This window comes from Cinclus cinclus, chromosome 16, assembly GCF_963662255.1.
Source record: "Cinclus cinclus chromosome 16, bCinCin1.1, whole genome shotgun sequence".
Classification (NCBI taxonomy): Eukaryota; Metazoa; Chordata; class Aves; order Passeriformes; family Cinclidae; genus Cinclus; species Cinclus cinclus.
The window spans coordinates 8,346,435-8,368,091 of record NC_085061.1 but is presented as its reverse complement, the minus strand read 5'-3'; the positions used below and the strand labels follow the sequence as shown (position 1 = coordinate 8,368,091).

General features: G+C 41.6%; 1 protein-coding gene across 1 annotated transcript in view; it reads left to right on the top strand.

Annotated features, from left to right (window-relative positions):
- The window catches only part of XYLT1 (xylosyltransferase 1), a 172,531-nt gene that overhangs the window by 129,686 nt on the left and 21,188 nt on the right, over positions 1 to 21,657 (top strand). Inside the window, exons 5-6 of the mRNA XM_062503383.1 lie at positions 8,099 to 8,179; positions 20,612 to 20,828. Coding sequence (XP_062359367.1) covers positions 8,099 to 8,179; positions 20,612 to 20,828 — 298 coding nt within the window. The remainder of the gene's footprint in view (positions 1 to 8,098; positions 8,180 to 20,611; positions 20,829 to 21,657) is intronic.

Below are 21,657 nucleotides of genomic sequence, written 5' to 3'. Positions count from 1 at the left end.
ATGGGCTTGGCAGTGCTGGATTTGATGATCTTAAAGGTCTTTTTCAAATTAAGCATTTCTATGATTTTATGTTTGGAGCTCACATAATGCTGAGTAATCATGTGATTCTGTGAATGCTAAACATTTTAGATCAGAATGTAAGTTGAAGAGTCTAAACCCCACTTTGCTGTATTTTTTCTGCATTAATCTGCATTGTTTTAATTTCCAAATACGAATAATGGGAATTCCAGCAAGGCTTGATAAACAGCTTTTGCCAGCACTGATAAAAATGAGCGTTTTTTCCATACATGCAGTTCAACTAAAATGACATCTCTTGTGAATATGGTGGGAGAAGAATTTTTCCTTTACTGCAGTATATACCTTTAACAAGTTTTCTAGCCCTTATCTAAGCTAGACACACATCTCTCCCTTTACTTAAAAATATTTATTTGAAATAGGCATTTATAGGTCTTTCTAGCAAAGGCTATCTGTCAGGCACTCAAATTCTGGGCTAGCAAGATGAAAAAAAAATAAATAATCGTGGTGATATGCTGATGATTCATAAACTAAAATAGAAAAATAAATAGAAAATTGTTTAACAAATCAGAGTGAAATATTTCCTTCCTTCCTTCCTAGCAAAATACCTCTGAGCTGCATGCATCAACACCAGGTTATTTAGGGAATAAGCCATCCTGTACGTAGCTGATTTTCTTTGATTATTTTCATGTGTACCAGGTCTTACACAATTGCACATTTGGAAGGTGCTTCAGAAGATTTTGTTATTCAAGTGTTTTTCAGTGCATTTATTGTTGTTAAGCATACAAATAATTTGGACTTATCAATTGCATACAATTAGATTTATGAAAGGAAAACTGCCTTAATGTATTTCATAGTTTTACTCTAAAATATAGCAACTTGCAACTTATAGTGGCTTTAAAATCAGAGAAAAAGAGCTGCATATGGCATGGTATTATAGGGTAGTGTTTTTCTTATTTACTTTTTACTGCAGCAGCAGGGATGCTGAGAAAATGTCATTGTCACAAACAAATTAATTCCTAGGATCAATTCAAAGGTACTCCTGGGACTGAGGGGATTTTGTAAAAGTTTTTGTTTCATAAATACCAGTGAGTTAAATCTCCAAACATTGGTGAGTTGGTGACATATCTGTGGTGGAGGTGGACAATCTGAGATATAACTGGATTGCCTCCCTGGAAAAGTCTCCTAAATAAATGTACTTGTGCACCTAAGAGATCGAAGATGAGCTTAAGGACAGCTCTCAGCTCTTGACCTTGTGTGTAATCCTTGCACATTCTGCTTCTGGACACTTGGACATGTGGGCCCTGACCCATAAAGTCATTTATGACAATACAGTGTGAAAGTTGCATCATTTTGGGAGAGCTCCAAGTGTGCTACAGTTCAGCAGTTTCTGTTCAGGGCTTCACCAGATCAGAGACACAGTGATTGCACCATTGTATGGTGTATTTGATAAGGTCCTGGAGATTTTAAATGCTTGTGTTGAAATTGTGCTGTAAAATAATTGGAAATTGAGTAATTTACTTTTTTTTCCCAGTGAATATTTAAAGAAAGTCAAAAGTGACATTACAAAGTTTTAATGAGTGCATGTGGTGAGAATTTTATTATCATAAAAGCTGTAGGTTTTATCAGCTGATATAGGGGCTGGAGTTTTTCATTAGCCAAGGGCCTTTCAGGGTTTCATGGGATATAGCTGGAAAACATTCCAAACAAATGAATATTCTATTTTAAAAGAATAATGAGACATTGAGGGTTTTATAGACTTCAAAGTTTGCTAAACCAATATCTCTAATTAGATGGAGAAACTCTCTATAGAGGCTTTGCATCAACGGCAGTACACACAGCAAATGTTTTAAGCATTTACATATCAAACACTGCTGGCAGCGTGTTGGCAGCAGTCCAGAACTGTAGATAGTTTTAATCACATTTGTTCATTAATCCTTGGTGGAATTCTCTTATATGGTCTTTTTGGTATTTTCATTTAAGCATGTGCTGCTGCTTCTCAGCAGTGGTCTTATTTATTTATTTTTATAAATAAATCTGAAGCCTTGAATTTATAGAAACTAAGTTGTGGAGTGGCTCAGGAAGCAGACGATGCAAGATATTCTATTTTCTCTCAGCAGATCTCCTTTGTACCCAGGCACTTATGTACTCTCGCTGGGAAGAAGTTTATTCAGCAGTGTGACATTTATAAAAGACTTCTACTCTTTTTTTGACTATGTGAGTTCTTTTCTTTTCCACAGGAAACAGACAATGGTTGAATGGGAAGCAGTAATTGAAAGCACAACCAAGATGTCTGTATTGCTAATAGACTGTCTTGAGCATCATATGGCACTGGCAAGGCTGCAGGGAGAGTGGCTGCATCCCTTGTGATGAGTGATCAGTGCTTGCAGCATCCAAATGCAGAAGGCTGACACTTTGAAATACACAGCTGTGAATTCCCAGCCTGGATGGCAGCGCTGGTGCTGGAGCACAGCTCTGATCTCCCAAGTACTCCAGGAGCTGAGCTGCTAAGGCAATAGTTTTCTTCCATTATCTTGTTCCTCCTGTTAAACCTGACTTGAAAGACAAAACAAACCATTTAAGACAACACTGTTGTAAAAGCAGAGCTATTAACTGTCACCCAGAGCCTTCCTCGAGCAGTTGGACTCTGAAATCGTATCTGCTGTTCTCATTTTTATGGTTTGTTTTATGAATGGTTGCTGTTACAGGAATCTGCTTTGCTGAGAAAGGCCTGCCATGCTAATCTTTGCTCTGTGATGGATAGCAAAGGCTAAAGAGAGCCTTCCCCTTTCTTTGCATTTTTAAATGGCAGACCTGTTTTTTTTTGTTGTTTTTTTTTTACTTCAGACTAGGTCAGGCTCTGCTGAGCCTCCCCTTGCACCAGATTGCCTTTGGAGAAGCAGGAGGACTTGGGAGCACCAGTAAGAGGATCAGGCTGCCTATCCAGGATCTGAAAGCTGAACCCTGCAAACTTTTCCTTGTATTCTTCTCATGCTGCATTTGAGTGGTTGATTATCTTGCTATAAGTGTTCCAGGAGGAGATTTTGTAGGTTTTTGCTTTTTTCCATTGAATTATTCATCTGTTGCATCCTTTTGTAAGGTTAGATGCTGTACCCACGTGCATGTCCACTGCCCAGGTGGAGGGACCAGAAACAGGTCAGGATCCCTTTCTGGAGTGGGAAGATGCCACAGGTGATGCTGTTCCCCAGCAGAAGCTTTCAGAGTGCACTGGGTGCTGTGCAGGTGTGTGCAGCAATTGGCAAAAAGCCCTTCCCTGGGCTGCTGTCCTTCCTCCCCAGCTCCTATGTGCCCCGTGGTGCTGCAGGACTGTCAGGCAGCTGCAGAGCCTGGGAGCCAGGCTGAGCACAGGCATTCCCTGTGTAAGAGGGACAGGGGTAGCCCTGGGCTAGGAATAGCCAGGGAAGGAACTCTCCTGAAGGAACTCTCCTGCCACAGGGGCTTGGTAGTGATGGCAGGCCCTAATACTCTACAATACTGGGTTAATGAATTAATAACTTACTGAAATCAGTGAGCTTAATTATGCTTGTAAGAATTTATTGAAAAGAAGGTAGCAGAATTTAAGGCGTTCAGTTCTTCCACTTTCAGGCTCTTGTGTGCACATCTGCATGTTTAACCATGTTTAGTCATATTAGCCATTAATATCATGCTTAACTCTGAATAGGTGAGTTTGCCCATAATTCCAGGTTTTGTCTCTGCAGTCTTTTCCTTCTCTAGTGACCTTGTAGAAAGAGTTTCTTGGCAAAGAGCTGCTGGGGTTGCTGTAGGTCTGGGTTCTGTAGGGCTGTGCCTTCACACAGTCACAGGAGTCCTGGGAAAGGAAACTGTGGCCATGAGTCAGGCAGGGTACGACTTGAAATACCAAAGCTTTGGCCACTGGAAGAACTTGTAACAGTTTTGATTTATCTGTTCTGTCTGTATATTTGTCTTCATCATCCCTGCTTCAGAGGCCCTTCATTGCTGCTTCAAACCACATTAGCCTCCTTGCCCTATTCTCCCAAACACTTTTGCCTTTGTGTTTCTTTTTTTGCCTGTTCAGCTGCTTTTGTAATCCTTGTCTGCCTCTCCAGCACCCCACACCAGGCAGAATTACTGCTGTGTTTGCTGCCACCACTGCTCACCATGGCCAGGGCTAATCCCCTCCCTGCACTAACTCCTCCTGTGAAGCAGCCAGTAGGATTGTCATTAGATAGCCCTAAGTTAATCAAGATGAATAATTAATAAACTCAGAACAGATCTCATTCCTTTATCTGATTCCTACACAGAATCAAACCATCTTGTTTCCATACCTGTGCGCTGCCAAAAAGTTCTGAACTTTTGATCTAACTTAGCCAACTTTTTAGTAACTTGTATAGGTTTTGACATATTAATAATCCCATTGTATTGGCTGCTATCCCCTGCATAATTCAATTTGCCCATGTGTTAAAGTACCTTGCTTGAACCAGAACATTTTTATTAGCCATCACTATGGTCCAAAAGTAACAATCTCTTGTTTTCCTTTTCTCATATTCTCCAAAGGCTTTCCTAATCTGTTTTCACAGATGCAGACTGAGGCCATCTCTGCTCTCTGCTTGGGTTAGTCACTAGGGTTAGAGGGTTTGCTGAAAAGCAAGGACAGCTCTGCCCTTGCTGTCCGCAGTGCCGGCCACGGCCGTGTGCAGGGACTCGCTCGTACCGCGCTCTGCACCGACCTCCAGCGTGTTCAGACACTGCAAACACGGAGTCACTGCTTCTCTTCCAGTTTTTCGTTTCAGTCCCCAGTGCAGAGGCCGTATCCTGAAATTATTGCCATGCTCAGCATGTGCTTACTGAGTGCCTGGTTTGCCTGCTCACACCCTGGGACACCTCAATCCCAGCCACGGGCTGCTCATGAGGAAACACTGGTAGTAGATTTTGCTTTGCTTTGACAATATCTTCTGGATTTCCTTCAGGATATAGGACTCACCTTTTTCTCTCCCTTAGACCTGCAACTCTAATCTTGACCTAACCCCAAGCAGGGTCCCAGCCCAGGGGCTCAGCCACATCCTCAGCTGAGCAGTGCCATGGGTTGAGTCACTTTTGCAGCCTCCGGAGCCCCGGTGCCTGCCCAGCCGAGTGCTGCCATCCTTGAGCCCAGCCCTGCGGGGGCTTGGCTGAGCTTTGCTGAGTGGCATCTGAGCAGGTGGGCACAGTGCCCCTGCCACTCCTGCCCACCCCTGCTGCAGGAGGGGAGCTGTAGGACCCCTTACTGAGGTGACCTGAACAAGGGTCTGGGGAAGATGGGCACCCCCATGCCAGCTGGCAGACCTGTCCTTGTTGAACATCAAATCTGCATCAGTGAACTCAAATATGCCTTGTTTCCCATCCCTCTTCTTTACTTGTCATCTTCTCCTGGCAGCCCTCCCCCACACACAAGCTTTCTCCACTCTTGGAGTTTACTGGAGAATTAGGTTTGCATTTCTCCCTGTGTGCTGCACACCTGAAAATGCCTATTTCTCTCAGTCTCTCTACACTCACACCATCCTCCTCCCTGCTAATGATACAGGTAACCAGCTGACTAATCCTTCTCCCTGGTGCCTTGCCCTCCAAGTGAGTTTAATAGCAAAAGGAAATAGAAGTGGGAGCTGTGTGGATGCATCCATCAGGTCCAGCCTCAGGCACCAACTGCAGAAGGACTTTTTCCTCAATCTGTATTCATGCTGTGTTACACACTGAGGAAACTGATAGGAATGTGGTATGTAATATTAGTGTATTTTTAATCAGTAGCATGAACTGCCCTCCCTCTCCCCATGACTTTATTTCCTTCTTAGGAAGGCACTTGTTACTTTCTGTTTTACCATGATAGTTAGTAAAAGATTTTGTGCCAAATTTATGCTCAGTGAGTTATCTCTGAAATTTGTGGAGCTACAGCAGAATTTAATTTGGCAGTGTGGAGTTGCTATTGCTCCCAGTGATGTCTTCAGCTGAAAATCTCAGCTTTTGATTGCCTCAGAGAAAAAGTGGGCCCATATCTCCAGTCTTTGTCCAAAGGAGTGCCAGAGGCACTGCCATGGCAGAGACTCTGCTGCTGCTGTACTGAAGAAGTGTGGCAGCAATGTGTGCCAGAGGTATTTAGGAAATCTACCCTTGAAGGCTAAGTTTTCTGAAAGATGAGGAGGATTTTAACAAATGCATTAACATGTGTGTGTTCAAGACCTTTGATTTTTTCCTTAATGTCTTCTGGTGGAGTAAGTCAGAGGTGATATGCAGTATCCTCATGCTGTTGGGGCCAGAAGGAGTACTTTGAATGAAAGCTTAATAGAAATTCAGTGTACTGCCATGCTGAGCATAGAATTGGTTGACTGCATAAATCTGAATGTCAATTAACTTTAGAAAGTTTTACCAAATGGAACTATGATGTTTTAGTTCCATGTTGTCAGCACATGAAAAGAAGCATATTGACAAGGAGTAAACCTCTGTATGAGTTCTTTAAAACAAAAAATTAAAAATATTCACAGTAGGACCAAGATACCACCAGTGCTTTCAAGAAGAGGGAAAATGTCAATTACTGATTACTTTGAGAGCTAAGCATCATTTGGACATTTATAAGAATTACCTAAAAACTGAGAAGCAATGAAAAGTTTGTATGACAGCCCCAAGTCCTGAAACACTTGGTAGAGTACTGCTGAACAGCAAAATACAGGTTGTTGAGCAATCTAGAAGGGATGATATTTTATTGAGTGGTGTGGATTGTTACTTTGGTTGATTTGATTTTTATCCTGTAAGGAAATTTGAGCTCAAGCACTTCCAAACTTGATTATATTTCTAAAGATCATCTTTTCAAGCCAGCTTTTGCCTAGAAACTCTCCCAAAGATGTCAGCCATTGAAACGATTTCATGTGGAAGTATTGCTAAGTAAATTCACTAAATGCCTATTCATCCCAGTAAGATGGAGAGTCACTGGAGCAGCAAATGTGAAAATCTGCACAGCTTACAATACAGAAAGCAGTTTCTGAGTTTGCCAAATTGAGATGCAGAGTCTGACCCTGGGAGGTATTGCAGCTCACACGAGGGAGTAAAGGAGGAGGGTTTCAGGCCCTGTCTGTCAGGATGCTTGACTGACAGACACTCATTTGGTCTAGATAAAATTAATGAGATTATGGAAATAGTTTACTTGACTGTTAATATTTCCAGGTTCTTGCAGCCTGACCCCAGAAGTTAAACACGTTTTGTAGAGTTAAACACATTCAGGTTTAACTTGGTTTTCTGTGGCTTATAATAATGAAATGTTTTCAAAATACAGTACTATTGACAGCTCTTTTATCTTGAGTCTTTCTGCCACCAACTTCATTACAGATCATTGCTTAAATGGTATTGTATCCATAAGGTTGTGGGTTTGAGTGCAATTCAGGAGATTAAGATCTTTTTAATGTGATTTATTCAGTTTTCCTAAATATGCTGACCTAGATAAATAGAGAACATTTTTGCTCCATTGTTAAAGAAATAGCAGACCACAAAAGCTGTCAAGTGTAACTACATTCTTGGACATAGCAGCTGAAATTTTGAAAGTGCTGATGTCAGATTGCCTGTCATACTAATTGGAATTAACTTTCTAAATTCTTTTGTTCCTGTTGATTATATTGCCTTTTTGACATCAAAATTCTCTTGCATTATGCATTTCAACTTTGGTCTGTTCTCTATTACACAGTAGAAACAAATAAAATGCCAATAGATACTGAATCAAATTCCCTAGGAAATATCTATCAAAGCATGTAAAATGGAACTACCAATGCAGTCATCTTGCAGCTGGATTTTCATACTTTAAAAGTGTTGAGTGAGTGACTTCATACATACTCTCTTGTAGTGCTTAAAATACCTGCCAAGGGTTGATAAGAAATTTGTTAAGGTGTAATAAAGCTGTGCTTCCTTCCAAGTATGCTTTCCTGAGCAGAGGGGGTCATTGAAGTTCAGCAGCAGGATGGAAGTATTTTTTTGGAACCACCTCCTTGAGAATGGTCCCCAAATGAGAACATTAAATGTATAAATTGCTCTGGACACAGTGGTTTTCACAGTGTAATTTGTGCACCTTTTGTTCTTTCTCTCCCAGGACGAACGATCAGCTCGTGGCATTCCTGTCCAGATACCGTGACATGAACTTCTTGAAATCACACGGGAGGGACAACGCAAGGTGAGCTGGCCCTTTCCTCACCTTATTTTAACCAAAGCACTGAGAATTATTGTATGGTGATGGTTTTCCAGCATCACCTGATTGAAGAAATCCCTAGTCCAGGAAAGAGAAGTGAATGAAGAGGAAACCCTTTTCTGAGGATGGTTGTTTCTTGGCCCAGAGTGACTCCTTCCCAGATTCAGAGATGCTTTTGTAGGGAGAGAGGCACTGAGCAGACTGATGTTGCATCCCCCTGTGGATTTGGCACAGATGGATGTTTTGTGAGCAAGTGGCAATTGTCTCACACACCAGCACTGCCCAGGTGGCCCCAAGGATGCTGGGGAGAAAGACCTGGCTCAGCTGAGCTCTGCAGCACAGCCTGGCATGGGCAGAGCCCTGGCTGTGGGAGCCTGTAGTAGCCTGCAATGCCAGTAAGAGTGAGGATGGTGGCTGGAGCTTACCACAGTCTGCTAAAGTTTGGAGGTCCTTGGAGGTCCATCTTCTTCCACCCTGCACAGGTGTCGGGGAGAAGAGAATGTGCTGTGTTTCTCACCACTCATCAGGAGTGCTTAAACTTGCCATTGTGATTTGAGGGAGCAGCAGTGACCAAACACCATCTTCCAGAGGCTTTAGCAGATGAAAGAAGTTTCCCATCTGACTACAGTGGTCCTGTTTTCCTATTTATTCATGGTTTTGCTGTTCCTCTTTTTTTCTGGTTTTGTTCCATAACAGCAATCCTGCTGCACTTCCAGCAGCCCATCTACTGAGTCCCAGTGGCTTTGCATCTAAAAATATTGTTTTATTCTGCTTGGGTCACCAGGTCTTCCCTTTATTCTGTAAAATGTCAAGTGTACCCAGAGAATGTGACACACTGAGTCGTGTGTTCAGCACAGCAGGCAGACAGAATAACTCACAAGTCTCTCTCTCTTTTCTCTGTCTTACTCTTGTCACCAGATTTATCAATTCTGTCATGTTCCTGTTTAAATTAAGTCCTCACGAGCATTCATCTTGTGTGTGCACAAATTCTATAGCAGGTAGTAAAAAAATAATCCTGTGAGGAGTAATATTTAAAGCCAAGTCAATAGTTTTCACAGGAGAGTGCCTGGTTTGGGAAATGCAAAGTGTCAGAGTGATTGGCAGACTCAGCTCTAGCTGCAATAGTGATCGACAGCAGAGTTAGTGTGGAAAAGAAGAGAGAAAGAGCCAGGGAAAAGCAGTCGGTCTCTTGCCTCCTTGCTCCTCTGGTGCTCCTGAGTCTTCTCAAATTCCCTGAGCTGGCTAAGGAAAATAACTAATGGATTGTGACACACCAACATCAGGCTGGTTCAAACATGCCAACTTCAGCTGGATCAGAGCAATTTAGATCAGTTAAACACACTGAGCTGATATTAATTTAATAATGAAATGAGCTAATGTGGCACTTGTCCTTCCATCACAGGAACATTTAGTAGTTCAATGGTTCTCTTTGTATGAATAACTAAATACCTTTTAGCTGATTTCAACATGTCACCGTGTTTTTTGTTGTTTTATTTTTTTCCCTGTATTTCCACCATAAATTCCCTGTGCATCAGGGAACATGATTTGGGACATGAGTGCAGATTTGCCATCCCTGTCTGCATTGGTTGCCTAATCCCTGAGTCCCACAAGTGCTCCCACTACTGACCACTGGATGAATGGGTCCTTTCACATTACCCCTTGGCATGTCCCCAAATTTTCTATCAGGGAGGTAGAGTGGCTTCCCTCCTCCTGCAGCCCAGGCAGCTGTAGAAACACTCAAGCCAGCAGCTGCAAATGCCTCTGATAATGCTGGTGCTGGGTAAAAATTTATTCCATTGTTTCCAAAAGCTGATCAAAAAGTAGTTATTCCCTGTTTGTATTGTGGGTGAATTTACAACTGTACAGCCACCTGTTGAGAGAGAAATATCTTAAAAAGTGAAGATTTCTAGCCTGATATTTCATGTTTAGTACCCTCTGCTCTCCCCATCTGACACACAATTCCCACCTGATTCTCACTGAGTCCCCAGGTGTGTAAGCTGTGCTCACAGCAGTGAGGTTTATCCCTGTAGTTAGAATGGTGAAGTCCTCGGAGCTGAAATACATCCTACAAGCTCAGGCAGGTGAGCCAAGAGCAAAGGCCCACCTAGGCTGTCACCCTGTGTCCATGTCCTACAGACAGTGCCCCCAAGGAGCAGAAGGGTGTGTAGTGGTGCTGCTTTACAGTATTCTCCCAACCTCTTGTGACCTTTGCCTGGGGAATTTCAACAGCCAAACTCAGTGACTTGCTCATTGTAAGAGTAAGGGATGGGGTTTTCTCCCATTAATTTTCCCAGTTTTTAAATTTTGCTCTTTGCTTTGTCCTGTCACAGCCCAGGGGAAAAGAAATACCCCATGAAGAGAATGGTGTGGCCAAGAGCTTAGTAAGGTCTGGAAGATAAGCAACAGCCTCAAGCATTGGCAGCAAAAAGTTAAGGAAAAAGAAAAAGAAAGACAGGTTTCAGAACACAGGCCAGTGTCCATGTTATTGGGCAATAGAAGAAAACTCACTTTGGATATCCTATCTCAAAACACACTGGAACAGAATTTTTTGTTTAAAACAACTAATTGAAGCCATAATAAGGGAGAGGACACTGGACTGTACTGGCTGCTGCCCCATGTACAATAATGATTTAGCTAGTCCAAGGTGTTTTTCTCAAAACATGTGAACTAATAATATGGAGCACAGCACCTAAACATAATTGAAAGCAGCGTATAAACCTTGCTGATACTTCTAATTTTAATTTGTGGATGAATAATAGCACCTAATCAATAAGCTTTTTGGCTAAGTCTGCCTTGTAAACAACTGAAAACTCTTAATTTTAAGTCATCATAGTCTTTGGATCATACAACAGAGAAAGATCAGAAGTGCCATCTTAAACCTGAAATGCTTGTACAGCTCAATTACAGTGTACTTTGTATTCAAGCCATGTTCACAATCAGTACATGTATTACTGCCAAATAAGGAGAGAAACCACGTTTCCTTTCGGAGTTAAGTCTTCTTTTAGTTAGGCCAAAGTCATGAAAAAGTGCATAGTTCTGATTTTCCTTTAGTGGCTTTAGCAAAGAGAATGGTTATGAAAATGGCTCCTTCACTCAGCTGGAGAAGCATTATTTCCTGACAGAGGTGGATGGATGAAATGAAATTGCACACAGTGGCTGGAGTCGTTACATAGTGCTTAGTGGGCAACACATTTCCTCTTCTTTTCAGTTTCTTAGACAATTAAAAGCGTGTGAACACTCTGGTAGTTGTATAAGCTATTCTGTTTGGAATACACAGAAGATTTTTTTCTTTTTTGGCAGGAGCAGCACCTGTCGATGTATTATAAAACATAAAAACAGTCAAATGTGGCATCCTCAATGACAGGCGGGAAAAAGGGGGGGTTTGTATAGAAACCTCTCCACAGCAGTCATTTAGGAAACAGTGTAAACATGCTGAGAAGGCTGGATGCTGTTAGATCTTCAAGGAATCTTGAGCTCATAGGCAAAACACAAACAGCTAAAGAAAAAGCCCTTAAAATTTTGGTATGTGTCCATATTATTGTGCTGATTTTTTTTTTCCTCATTACTACTCGCAGCTGTGTTGTTCCCTTTCTGGTTTCTGGGTTCCAGATAATTTTAGAGGTGTTAGTGAACTATACCAAGGAGCATCACAATCCCATCCCAGTTCTCAGAGGCTGGAGAAACCTTAGCTACTGAAGGACTGGAGCATGTTCCCAAAATCTCCCCTGCTGTCCTACATCTGTTTCACTGCATTTCAGACGTGCTTTTTTCCTCAGTGGCACAAGCTGTTTGTTGGTGTGCTGTACATGGGGCTGATGGGGGTCTGGTGACCACTTAGGAGAATGGATCACACAGCAAACACTGTTGTGTACTGCACTGATGAATTGCCCAGTAAGTACCCAAATGCTAGGGGAAAAAATTGAGTAATTATTGCTGCTGTTGGACCATGCTGTTGCTGATGTCCTAACAGCACTTACGCTGCTGATAATATAACATATTTGTTCCTTTGGCACAAATTACCCTCAGCCTCATACTTTTTTTGCTAAATTTTTTAGAACACTTGAGTATTCTGGAGCACATGGACTAAGATCTATTTTTTGCTGTAGTATTTTTTGGAAGTAGTTCAGTCCAACAGTTGCATGAGAAGTGTAGTGACTGAAATAGCAACATGCATCTTCTCTGAAAAGAGACTGCACTTTAAAAATTTAGACATTACAGCTAACTTTCAAATGTTCTTAGTGCTTTATGCTAAGCATTAGGGGAGCCATAAAGCCTTTATGGCTTCAGCTTGACAATTCGCCTCCTTGTAGGGCTTTTATTTCTGCTCAGTTTTGGAAAACAGTGCTCTAAGCTGTCAATGCAAAGAGAAACAAAAGCAGCCATATTGACATGGGACTGAGCAGGATGTTCTTTGTTCTTAGAGTGTACAGGCAAGATCATCTGCTGGCTCAGGAAGGGGCTTTAAGTGAGAAGGTTTGAAGTAGCTATACATTATGGGGCAAGGACAGAATTAGGAAGGAGGTAAAAATTGACTGGTAAAATAATCAGGACTCTTGTTGCTATCTAAGAGCACTGAGCAACACAATTCATTTGCAGCCATGTAAACAGCCCTGTCATCTGAGGTCCTGAGGCATTTTGTAGAATGGCTATGACAGGAAACATAATTTTAAGCTTCATAGATGCTGTTGGCCCTGGTGTAACCACAGGTCAGTGGCCTGATCTGGTAGCTTGAAAACCTTTATAGAAGGGACTCACACTTGCCCTCTGTCACCAGAAAGGAAGTGAGGAGACAAGAAACCTTCTAGAGAAGACATTTATTGGAGACAAGCAGATGGCAAAACGTCAGGTTTCATGTCATTGAGTCTGTCTGTGGTGAGTTCATGCAACATCTCTGCATACTATCCTTTGCAATTCTTATTTAGTATAAAAGGGACAGGATCCCTTGAGTTGTGGTCTCCCTGAGTGTGAGAAGCAGCCATTTCATTTTTAACCTTCTAAAAGCTGTTTCAGTATTGCTTAAAAAATACTGTGAAGTAAGTGAAGAGTAGGGGAAAGAAACCCACAGGAAGGTCTTTGAAAGTCTCTCTCGAGCTTTATGCTTACAAGGAAATGCATGGAATTGCTAGTAGAGCAAGGCAATTCCTAGTGGAGTCATTACTGCAAAAAATAGACTTTGCAAGTTTCCTTCAACTAAAGAATTTTAGAGGGTTTTTTCATTTTGCTCCCTGACCTGCAACATTAAAATATGGAGAAATATTAAGGCTTTTTAAGGCTTTCTCTGAAAAGTAAACTTCTCCTTTGAAAGAGAGAAAGTAGAAATAAAAGATTTTCTAAACCAGTGAAAAGTTAATGTGTAGGAAAAGGTGGAGAAGAAGAAAGAATCATGAGAAATTTCTTCTAAATAGAATGCAAAGATGTGCTAGGACTGAAGCATTAAATGGGTGTTATGGGAAGGTTGCAAATGTAAGAAGCAGAAACTAATTGTATAACATATGAGGTACCTATTGTAAGCTTGAAAAGTCTCATCGTGTCCATATAGAGATGGAATAATGAGCAGATGAAATGTGTGTGTTCATCAGCTTTCAACAGCATCTCATGTGGAATACCCTAAGTGCCATGGCTGCTTGGCTTCCATAAAAATACCACTGATTGAGAAGGGACACATTGAACATAGTATTTCAAGGTGAAGTTGTATCTTGAAAGAGATATTCAAATTACTGTACCATTTTTGCTGCACTGTAAATGATCTAAACTTTCTATTGCCCAGCGTGTGTGGCAGCAGCACTCTGCCCCAGGTTTAATTGCACACAGAAGTTTTTAACATACTTTGAAAACAACATGGTCCTTGTGGTAACATGGACTGTCAAAAAATCCTTCTAGCTGAGCTGCTTGTTCCCATGACTTGCAGTTCAGCTCCTGCCACAGAAACTCCAGGAGCAAACATCACAAACTGCATCTCTCAGCTCTGTCTTACTTCTGGTGGCTGTGTCACTTGGATTTTGTGCTCTGAAGCCCATCCCTGTCCTCCCAGGGACACTGATCTCCCAGGGCAGGGTGTGATCATCCCTCCTGCACACCCACTGTGGGACATGCAGAGATACAGGTGACAAACATTAATCACATTTAAAAGTAAGATTTCCCTGTGTTCCTTGGTAACTCCTGAGTGTTTAGCACAGTGGCAAAAACTGCTAAAAACATTTCAAATTGTGTGCTTATTTATGGCTTTGGCTTTTGCTCCTGAAATCAGCCAAATCTTCCTAGACCAAATTCAGTCAAGAGAGAAATTATTTGTGATATTGTTGATGTTTGTTTCAGCATTGGCATTAAAGCTTTGGGGGATTGTCGAGATTCTAATGTGCTTAAACATTTTCTTCTGAGTAAGGGAATTAATAGAAGATAAGAATTTTGCTCTCGTAACATTTTTGACCTAATAGCAATTGCATTTAGGATGCCATAGTAAAAGCACATTGAAAAGCAAGTTACAATTATCCTTTCTCTTTTCTTCCATCATTTCTGTCTGTACTGAGAGTTATTTTCAAGGCCTTTTGAAACAGCAGGAATTGTTTGTTCTGTGCTTTCCACACAATGCTGTCGTACTAGGTACAAATCTTCCTCATCTTGACAGACTAAGTAGGTTCTATTTCTGTTTGACACTGTTCCCCTTTTCAAGCATCAACTCCTTTTTGGGAGTGGGGGGTCAGCCTTGGAGGCTTTCAGCATGACAGGAAGAGGTCTCAGGAAACATAGTGCAACATCCTCTCCTTAGAAAAACAGATGAGTATCTGGTACCATATAGACATGGTGTTTAAATAGCCAGTTGTTAATCATTTCAGATGTTGTAAATATTGTTTAACCCTTGGTAGACGAGAGTTGCTCATGGAAATGGAATGAAATCAGGGTCAGCTGGACTCAGCATGCTCAGTGGAGGCCAGGATTTCCACCCTGAGCAGACAGGGAATGATTCTGCTCTGCACAGGGTTTGGATTTATTAATATGCTAATTATAAAGAATTTTTCAGTGCCTGATTTATGGAGATGTGTGGTAGCCTAGAGATTGCTCACAAGTTACTACTTGCAACTGCTACGCTCAAGATTGTCAAATTACTATTCAGTGCTTTCTAGTTGGTCACCTAAACTCCAAATTACTGTTTTGTGCTTCACAACTGATTGACTCTGGTGTTTCCAGGGTGGCTGTGCAAACACTGCTGGCAAGTGACTCTCACATTGCTCATCTATAAAAACATTTACTTGACTTTTTCACTGCAATGGACTTTCTTCCTCAAATTTTCATCTGAAGACAGTTAAGAGGAGCAGATAAAGTCAACGCATGCAGAGCTTGTTCACATATGCTCAGGAAAACATGGACATGATGCTAGTGGAGCTCCTGGCACTGTAGATTCTCGCTTTGACATTGGCTTTTGACTCGTGAAGAATTGTTTTGCTGGAGTTTTGTAACTTTGTCTTGGTTTGAAAGACAGATGTCTGCTAAGGAAGGCAGGAGCCTCCTTTGACATGGTAGATGTAAACCCTCTCCTTCTGAATTACGATAATTTTGAAATTAAGGGGCTTTTAGGTAAAGATGTGGGAATGGGAATAGGAATAACAGTTCTTTGCTAGTATGTGCAAATATAAAAACAAACAAACTATAGCTTAATAGGAAAATTAAAATAAAAAGCGATTGTACAAAAAAACACTGACAGAGCCAGAATACTGTCAGAATCCTGACATCCCATCAGTCAGGGTGTTGGCAGCAGTCCCATTAAATGGTGGCTGCAGCCCAGCTGCAGTGACAGATGTGGTTCTGTTGGAGCAGTGCTCCTACAGAAGGTGCAGTTTCCTCTGAAGGTCCAGTGATGATGTAGAAGGGTCTGGTTTTCCTATGGAATCCAGTGGGAAAAGGCTGCTCTGATGTTCCAGATTCAGATTTTATCTAGGCAGGAGAAGTTTGGCTATCCCCCTGGGTGGAGCATCTCCCAATGGGATGATGGAATTTTATCAGTCATGCAGTGGGACTCAATGGCCCATTAACAGAGGATACTTCCCTGGAGAGAGGATGGGTCATGGAAAAGGTAAAGAGCACTGCCCCACCTGGTTTCAACAGATGGTGGTAGAATACATACTTTTGGTTACATCCATCTTTGCAAACCAAGACAAACTTTTATTCATAGCTTTTATTCTTAAATCCTGAGTAGTGATGATGACATCCTGGGCAGATGCACCTGATTAACAGTGAAATGTTAATGGGAAGCTTTCTAGGTGATAGGCCAGAAACAGGAAACATTTAGGAAGAAACCTTTTCACCTTAACAAATACATTCTTTCCAGGAAAAGCATTTTAGTGATAGAGTACTGGTAAATGGCATTTAGCAATCTGATAGCCTCCAATGCTTTAGGAAGTTTTGTTCATTCATAAACGTCAGGAAACAGAAAATAGCAAACTCTCTGACTTACATAAGGTGTAAGTAGAGCATTCAGGAGCAGGGGTCTCTCAAGTCACTGTGTTTTGCACTGGCCCTTGGAGGAAACTATCCAAAAGAAGGATATTTGATTGTGATGGTTTTGCTGATATTAAGTAACTGTGGGACAATGTTTATTAGCAGTTAGAACATACCATAGGAACTGAGCTGTGTTTATACTCATGTTGTAGGAGTATGTGCTACACAAGTTACAAATCCTTTATGTGTTATACCGTTCTAGAATCTTGTGTGAAATGCATTTGTAGGTATTTAAATAAACTACAAAGTGAAAGGAATTCCCTGAGCTGGATTGTAATCATGAGCTGTCTGGACTGACATCTATACTCAGTGACAGACCACGTGCTGCAGGCACTAGGGGCTTTTTTAGCAAAGTATAAAAATAACTCTGGAACCATGTGAACTGTGAGGCTGCATCCACACACAGGGCACAGTGGCACCTTTCATGTGTGTCAGAAATTGCTGGGCTCAGGTGCCAGCACACCTTCTTAATATCCTCTGTGTCCTGCTTACTTTTGAGTGTAATCTCAGGCCCTCAAAACTGAAGGCTCTTTGGGAAGAATCAGAATTGTTAAGGGGAAGCATAAGATGTCTTAGATGGAATGTTCTATGAAATAAGGCAAAATGGCAGTTTTTTCTCAACCCTAGCCTTATTTTAATTCTATTTTCTCCTGGTTGACTCTTCCTATCATTGTTATTTTCTGTCTGTTGTTTTTTTTAGATTAGGAGAAAGCCAGTTGTCTTCAGATGATGGTAATCTCTGTTTTATTTGGCCAATCATACCTTGGTTCAGTGGGGTGCCATTGTCCTGGCCCGTGCATCTGTGGCTGGCAGAGGTGTGCCAGTCTTACCTGATGTTCAGAGTGACAGAAAGCACCTGAATTTTTCCACACTGTCTAAGATTAAGGAAATGATATTATTAAGCCTTTTTTCCCCCCTACTTTTAATTTGGGGGTTATCTGCAAGCTATTTTGTGAGACCCAAGAGAGAAAGGCAAGGGGGAAAACCACTCCTTTTTTGCATTTCATTGCTCTTTCTGAAGCTTGGCCTGGCTTTATAGAATTTACTATTTTGGTATTCCCTTGAGCATAACCAGAAACTAATGAAATACAGAATGAGACTAGAAACAAATCAGTAGGGTCATGCTTTTGCCCTCCATCTTCCTTTCTTTTCGGAGGTGGCTGCAATCCTTCTTGGATGGCTAGTCAAGAATCTTTATGAACTATTTGTAGTGTTCAAGAGTTTTTCATTTCTTCAAAAGGCCTATGTGGCATACAAATGCCCTTTCCCTCAGGCACTATTCAAGATGCTTAGAGTAAGTTCTTGCCTGCCTGAGTGCCAAAATCTCTATTGCTGGAGTAGCTGGGAGCATCAGTCATCCTAGAAGAGTGCCTGGAGGGGAAAAAAGGGAGTCTCATCCACCTTTTCCACTTTGGTTGCAGTTCAGCTCTCTGTGCCAGCAGCCCCTCCTATTTAGCTTCCAGCAGATCTGAAATACACTTGGTCCCCTTGGCTCCCAAGGAACATAAATGAACAGCAAGCAATCACCCAGTGGAGAGATGTGTCTTCACAGCCCCTTGTATAAATTATTGCTTCATAGGCCACAGAATTTATTTGCTTTGCAAATGCCTTATTCCACTGAGGTGTAGTGACTGTGTGTGAAGAGACTCAGTAAGGGTGATCCTTCGGAAAAAACACCTGCTCTCTGTTCAGCTGTAATATATCTGAAACCTGGTGTGATGTTTCTAGGAGGGTTTCAAGAAGCACAAGCAAAAGGGTCATTTCTCTGGAGATCTCTAAAGGCATTGCAGCTCTTCAGCTGGGCTCTGCTGCCTTGCTGGAGGGTGAGTGTTTGGAAAGTACATTTAGTTTCTTCTATTAACCCAGTTGTATGCGAAAACTTTGTTGTACTTTCAGGAATTGGCTTATTTCACTCCATATCCAGAGATTTGCTTTTCCAAGACATTAGCTCTAAAAAACCCCACAGAACTGTGCACATATAGATAAAAAAGGAGCCTGTCAAATCTTTTGGAAACATGAAGCTGTGAGTCAGGATTTGCTGGGACCTTCTCATCTTGAGTGGGGTCATGCTCCTCTGCTGCCAAGTTCAGACAATAAGGCTGAAGTTGTTACAGTACCAGGGAGCTGGGAGCTGTATCATGGCATACAGGCTGAGGCAGTTTCTACATAGAGCAGCTTTTGAAATAGCTAGGGTTTGGTTTCTTTTTTTTTTTTTTTGTTTGAGGATTTCTATTGCAGTCAAAGAACCTTCTATTTGAAAAGGAGAGCAAAGGGTGATAAATTGGTAGAGATGGCAGTTGAAAGAAATTAATTAATGGAAAAGAACTTTATGTCCCTATTTAAATATAGTCGATAAAGTTCTGTTATTTTCTTAAAATAATTAACTCTAATGAGCATTTAGTTTTGAAGAGAAATAAATAAATGACCAAACTTTCAGGCACATTAATATTTGATTTGGAGATAACTGCATAAATATTGAATTTGAAGATTACATTCCAGAGCACTGCATTAAAATTGCAAGACTTTTCTATTATCCTTCATAATGGAACATGAAATTAGAAACTTGTTCATGGAAAGAAAATTTTTTTGACTCTCATTTATGCATTTTCAACACTATTGTGTTAACAGAGGAGCTCTTCTCATACTGTGAAAAGAGTCATAGCTATCAGTAGGGCATAGACCCTGAAGTGATTTACGGTCCTTTGAAAATTAATATGCACCATTTCATAATTGCATCTCAGTTCTTTGATTGCTGTAGAACAGAACTTGAACCAGGGAGTTGGCCTACGGGGTTAATGCTCGTGTTTCCAGATTCAGGACTCCAGAAAGCTCTGGTGTTTGTTGTTCCTTAACTTTAATTCTTTTGGTTTCCTTCAGTAGCCTGTATTTGAGGACCACGAAAATGTCATCTTGACTTGCTGATCCTGAAATACCCTGGCACAGCTGTGTGTGGCTCAGGAAGGGAAGGCTGTGCCCCTCTCGCAGGTGCCACAGCTATCACAGTTATCCTGCAGGTCCTGTCCCCAGAGAGCTCTGGGGGCTCTGGCTGTGGGTTGCTGTACTGTGTGGTCAGTGAGCATTTGTTACTGCTCAGAACGTGTGGCATGTGTCCAGTGCTCACATGGATGGTGCTCAGCCCCCTTGGTGCTAATTCATGGCTGCCCTGCTTCTCCTCCAGGGAAATCATTCCCAAACACAATAACAAACAGAAACTTGGATCAGGCAGTCTCAAAACATGAGTGGGCATCCAGTCCAAAGTGTTTTCAAGCACAGATTGATTTCCCAGCTTTTCTTCTCTTATACTGGTCTCAAATAATTCATTTTCATAACTTTGCAGTTCTGCAGTTGCTCCTCTTATTCATGGTTCAGCAATAACAAAACCTTGTTCCTCAGAGACTTGAAAATGGAGCACACTTGCTCTTTCTACAGAAAAGACTACTACAATAGTATTTCTTCCTAATTGGCTATATCCCTATAGAAAAATTAATGAAATAATAGCACAGGAGAAAATCGGTTATTTTACCTTTGTGTACAGTCTTCTGTTTTTTAAAAGCTGAATTTATTTATAGAGAGAAGATTGTGTTTAGTTCCTGTTCATGTTGCAGTTCTTTCACAGTGGTTTGTTCAGAGTTAATGAACATTAGGCCTTTCCTGCCCCAGAACTCTGTCACCTGCACAGCCTTAGGGCAGCAGAAGGTGTAAATGATGTTTAAAAGCAATCTGTTGATCTTTGCCTCTGTAACTGAACATATAACCAATCAATCATTTATTAAATCTTTCTACATTACTTATGAGTAGGACAGAAATATAAACAAGTGACTTTTTGATCCTTTTTTGTTCGAGAAAGTAGCTTTTTATTTATAATGCTCCCGATGACAGCAAAATACAAATGAACGTTTACTGGCTCCTCTTGTATTCCCTCAGATTTATCAGGAAACAAGGGCTGGATCGGCTCTTCCTGGAGTGTGACACACACATGTGGCGCCTGGGGGACCGCAAGATCCCAGAGGGAATCACAGTCGATGGGGGCTCAGACTGGTTCCTCCTGAACAGGAAGTTTGTAGAGTATGTCACCTTTTCCAATGATGATCTGGTAACAAAGATGAAGAGGTTTTACTCTTACACGCTGCTTCCTGCCGAGGTATGTGGGTGCAAAGGCTGCCTCTCTGTGTTCAAACCTGCAATGTTTGTGCTTGTCCCAAAGATCTGACTGAAATCATTTCACCTGATGTCAGTAGGCTTTGGAGCATCCCACAGTGGGTAATGAAAATTTTACTTATGTGATGAGTAAGCCCTTTAGGGTTAGAACATCTTTTGTAGTTGTTTATTGTTTTGTTTGTTTGTGGGACTTTTCTGCAAAGAGTGGCTTTGTTTTATATTTCTAAGCCTATTAATCTGCTACTGAACAACCAAAAATCCAGCTGCCCTTTGCTTGCAAATTGTTCCTGCACAAAGCGTTTGAAGGATATTAGAGATGGCGAATTGTCTTCATAAGTAGCTTTCCTTGCTATTATCCAGTGCTTTTCTTTAAAAATATAAACCCTGCAAACAAAGGTTTATTGTTCTGTTCAAAACTCAGCTAGAAGGCACAGTCACAAATCATTTAGATCACTCAGGAGTTTCTCTGGCTGCAAGTGATGCAGAAGGGGAATGCACAGAAGTGTGGGGTTTTGCCTGTGGTGTGCAGCAATGTGTCAGGAATGTGTGCTACCTGTAGGGAGAGCACAGTGCCATGGCTGGCAGCCTGTGCTACACCTGCCCCAGCAGGTACACTGCTCCCCTGGCTTGCCAGGCTCTGCTCCACAGCCTGCAGCAGTCAGCAAGCCCAGCCCAAGGAAGAACTGATGGCTGCCTTTAAACACATAACTGCCTTGGCTCCTGCACATTTTGAGGGATGGATGACACTGATCTTGCAAATCTAGGCTGGTTAGCTTGTGGTGGAGCACAGCAATTGTTATCTTTTGATAGAG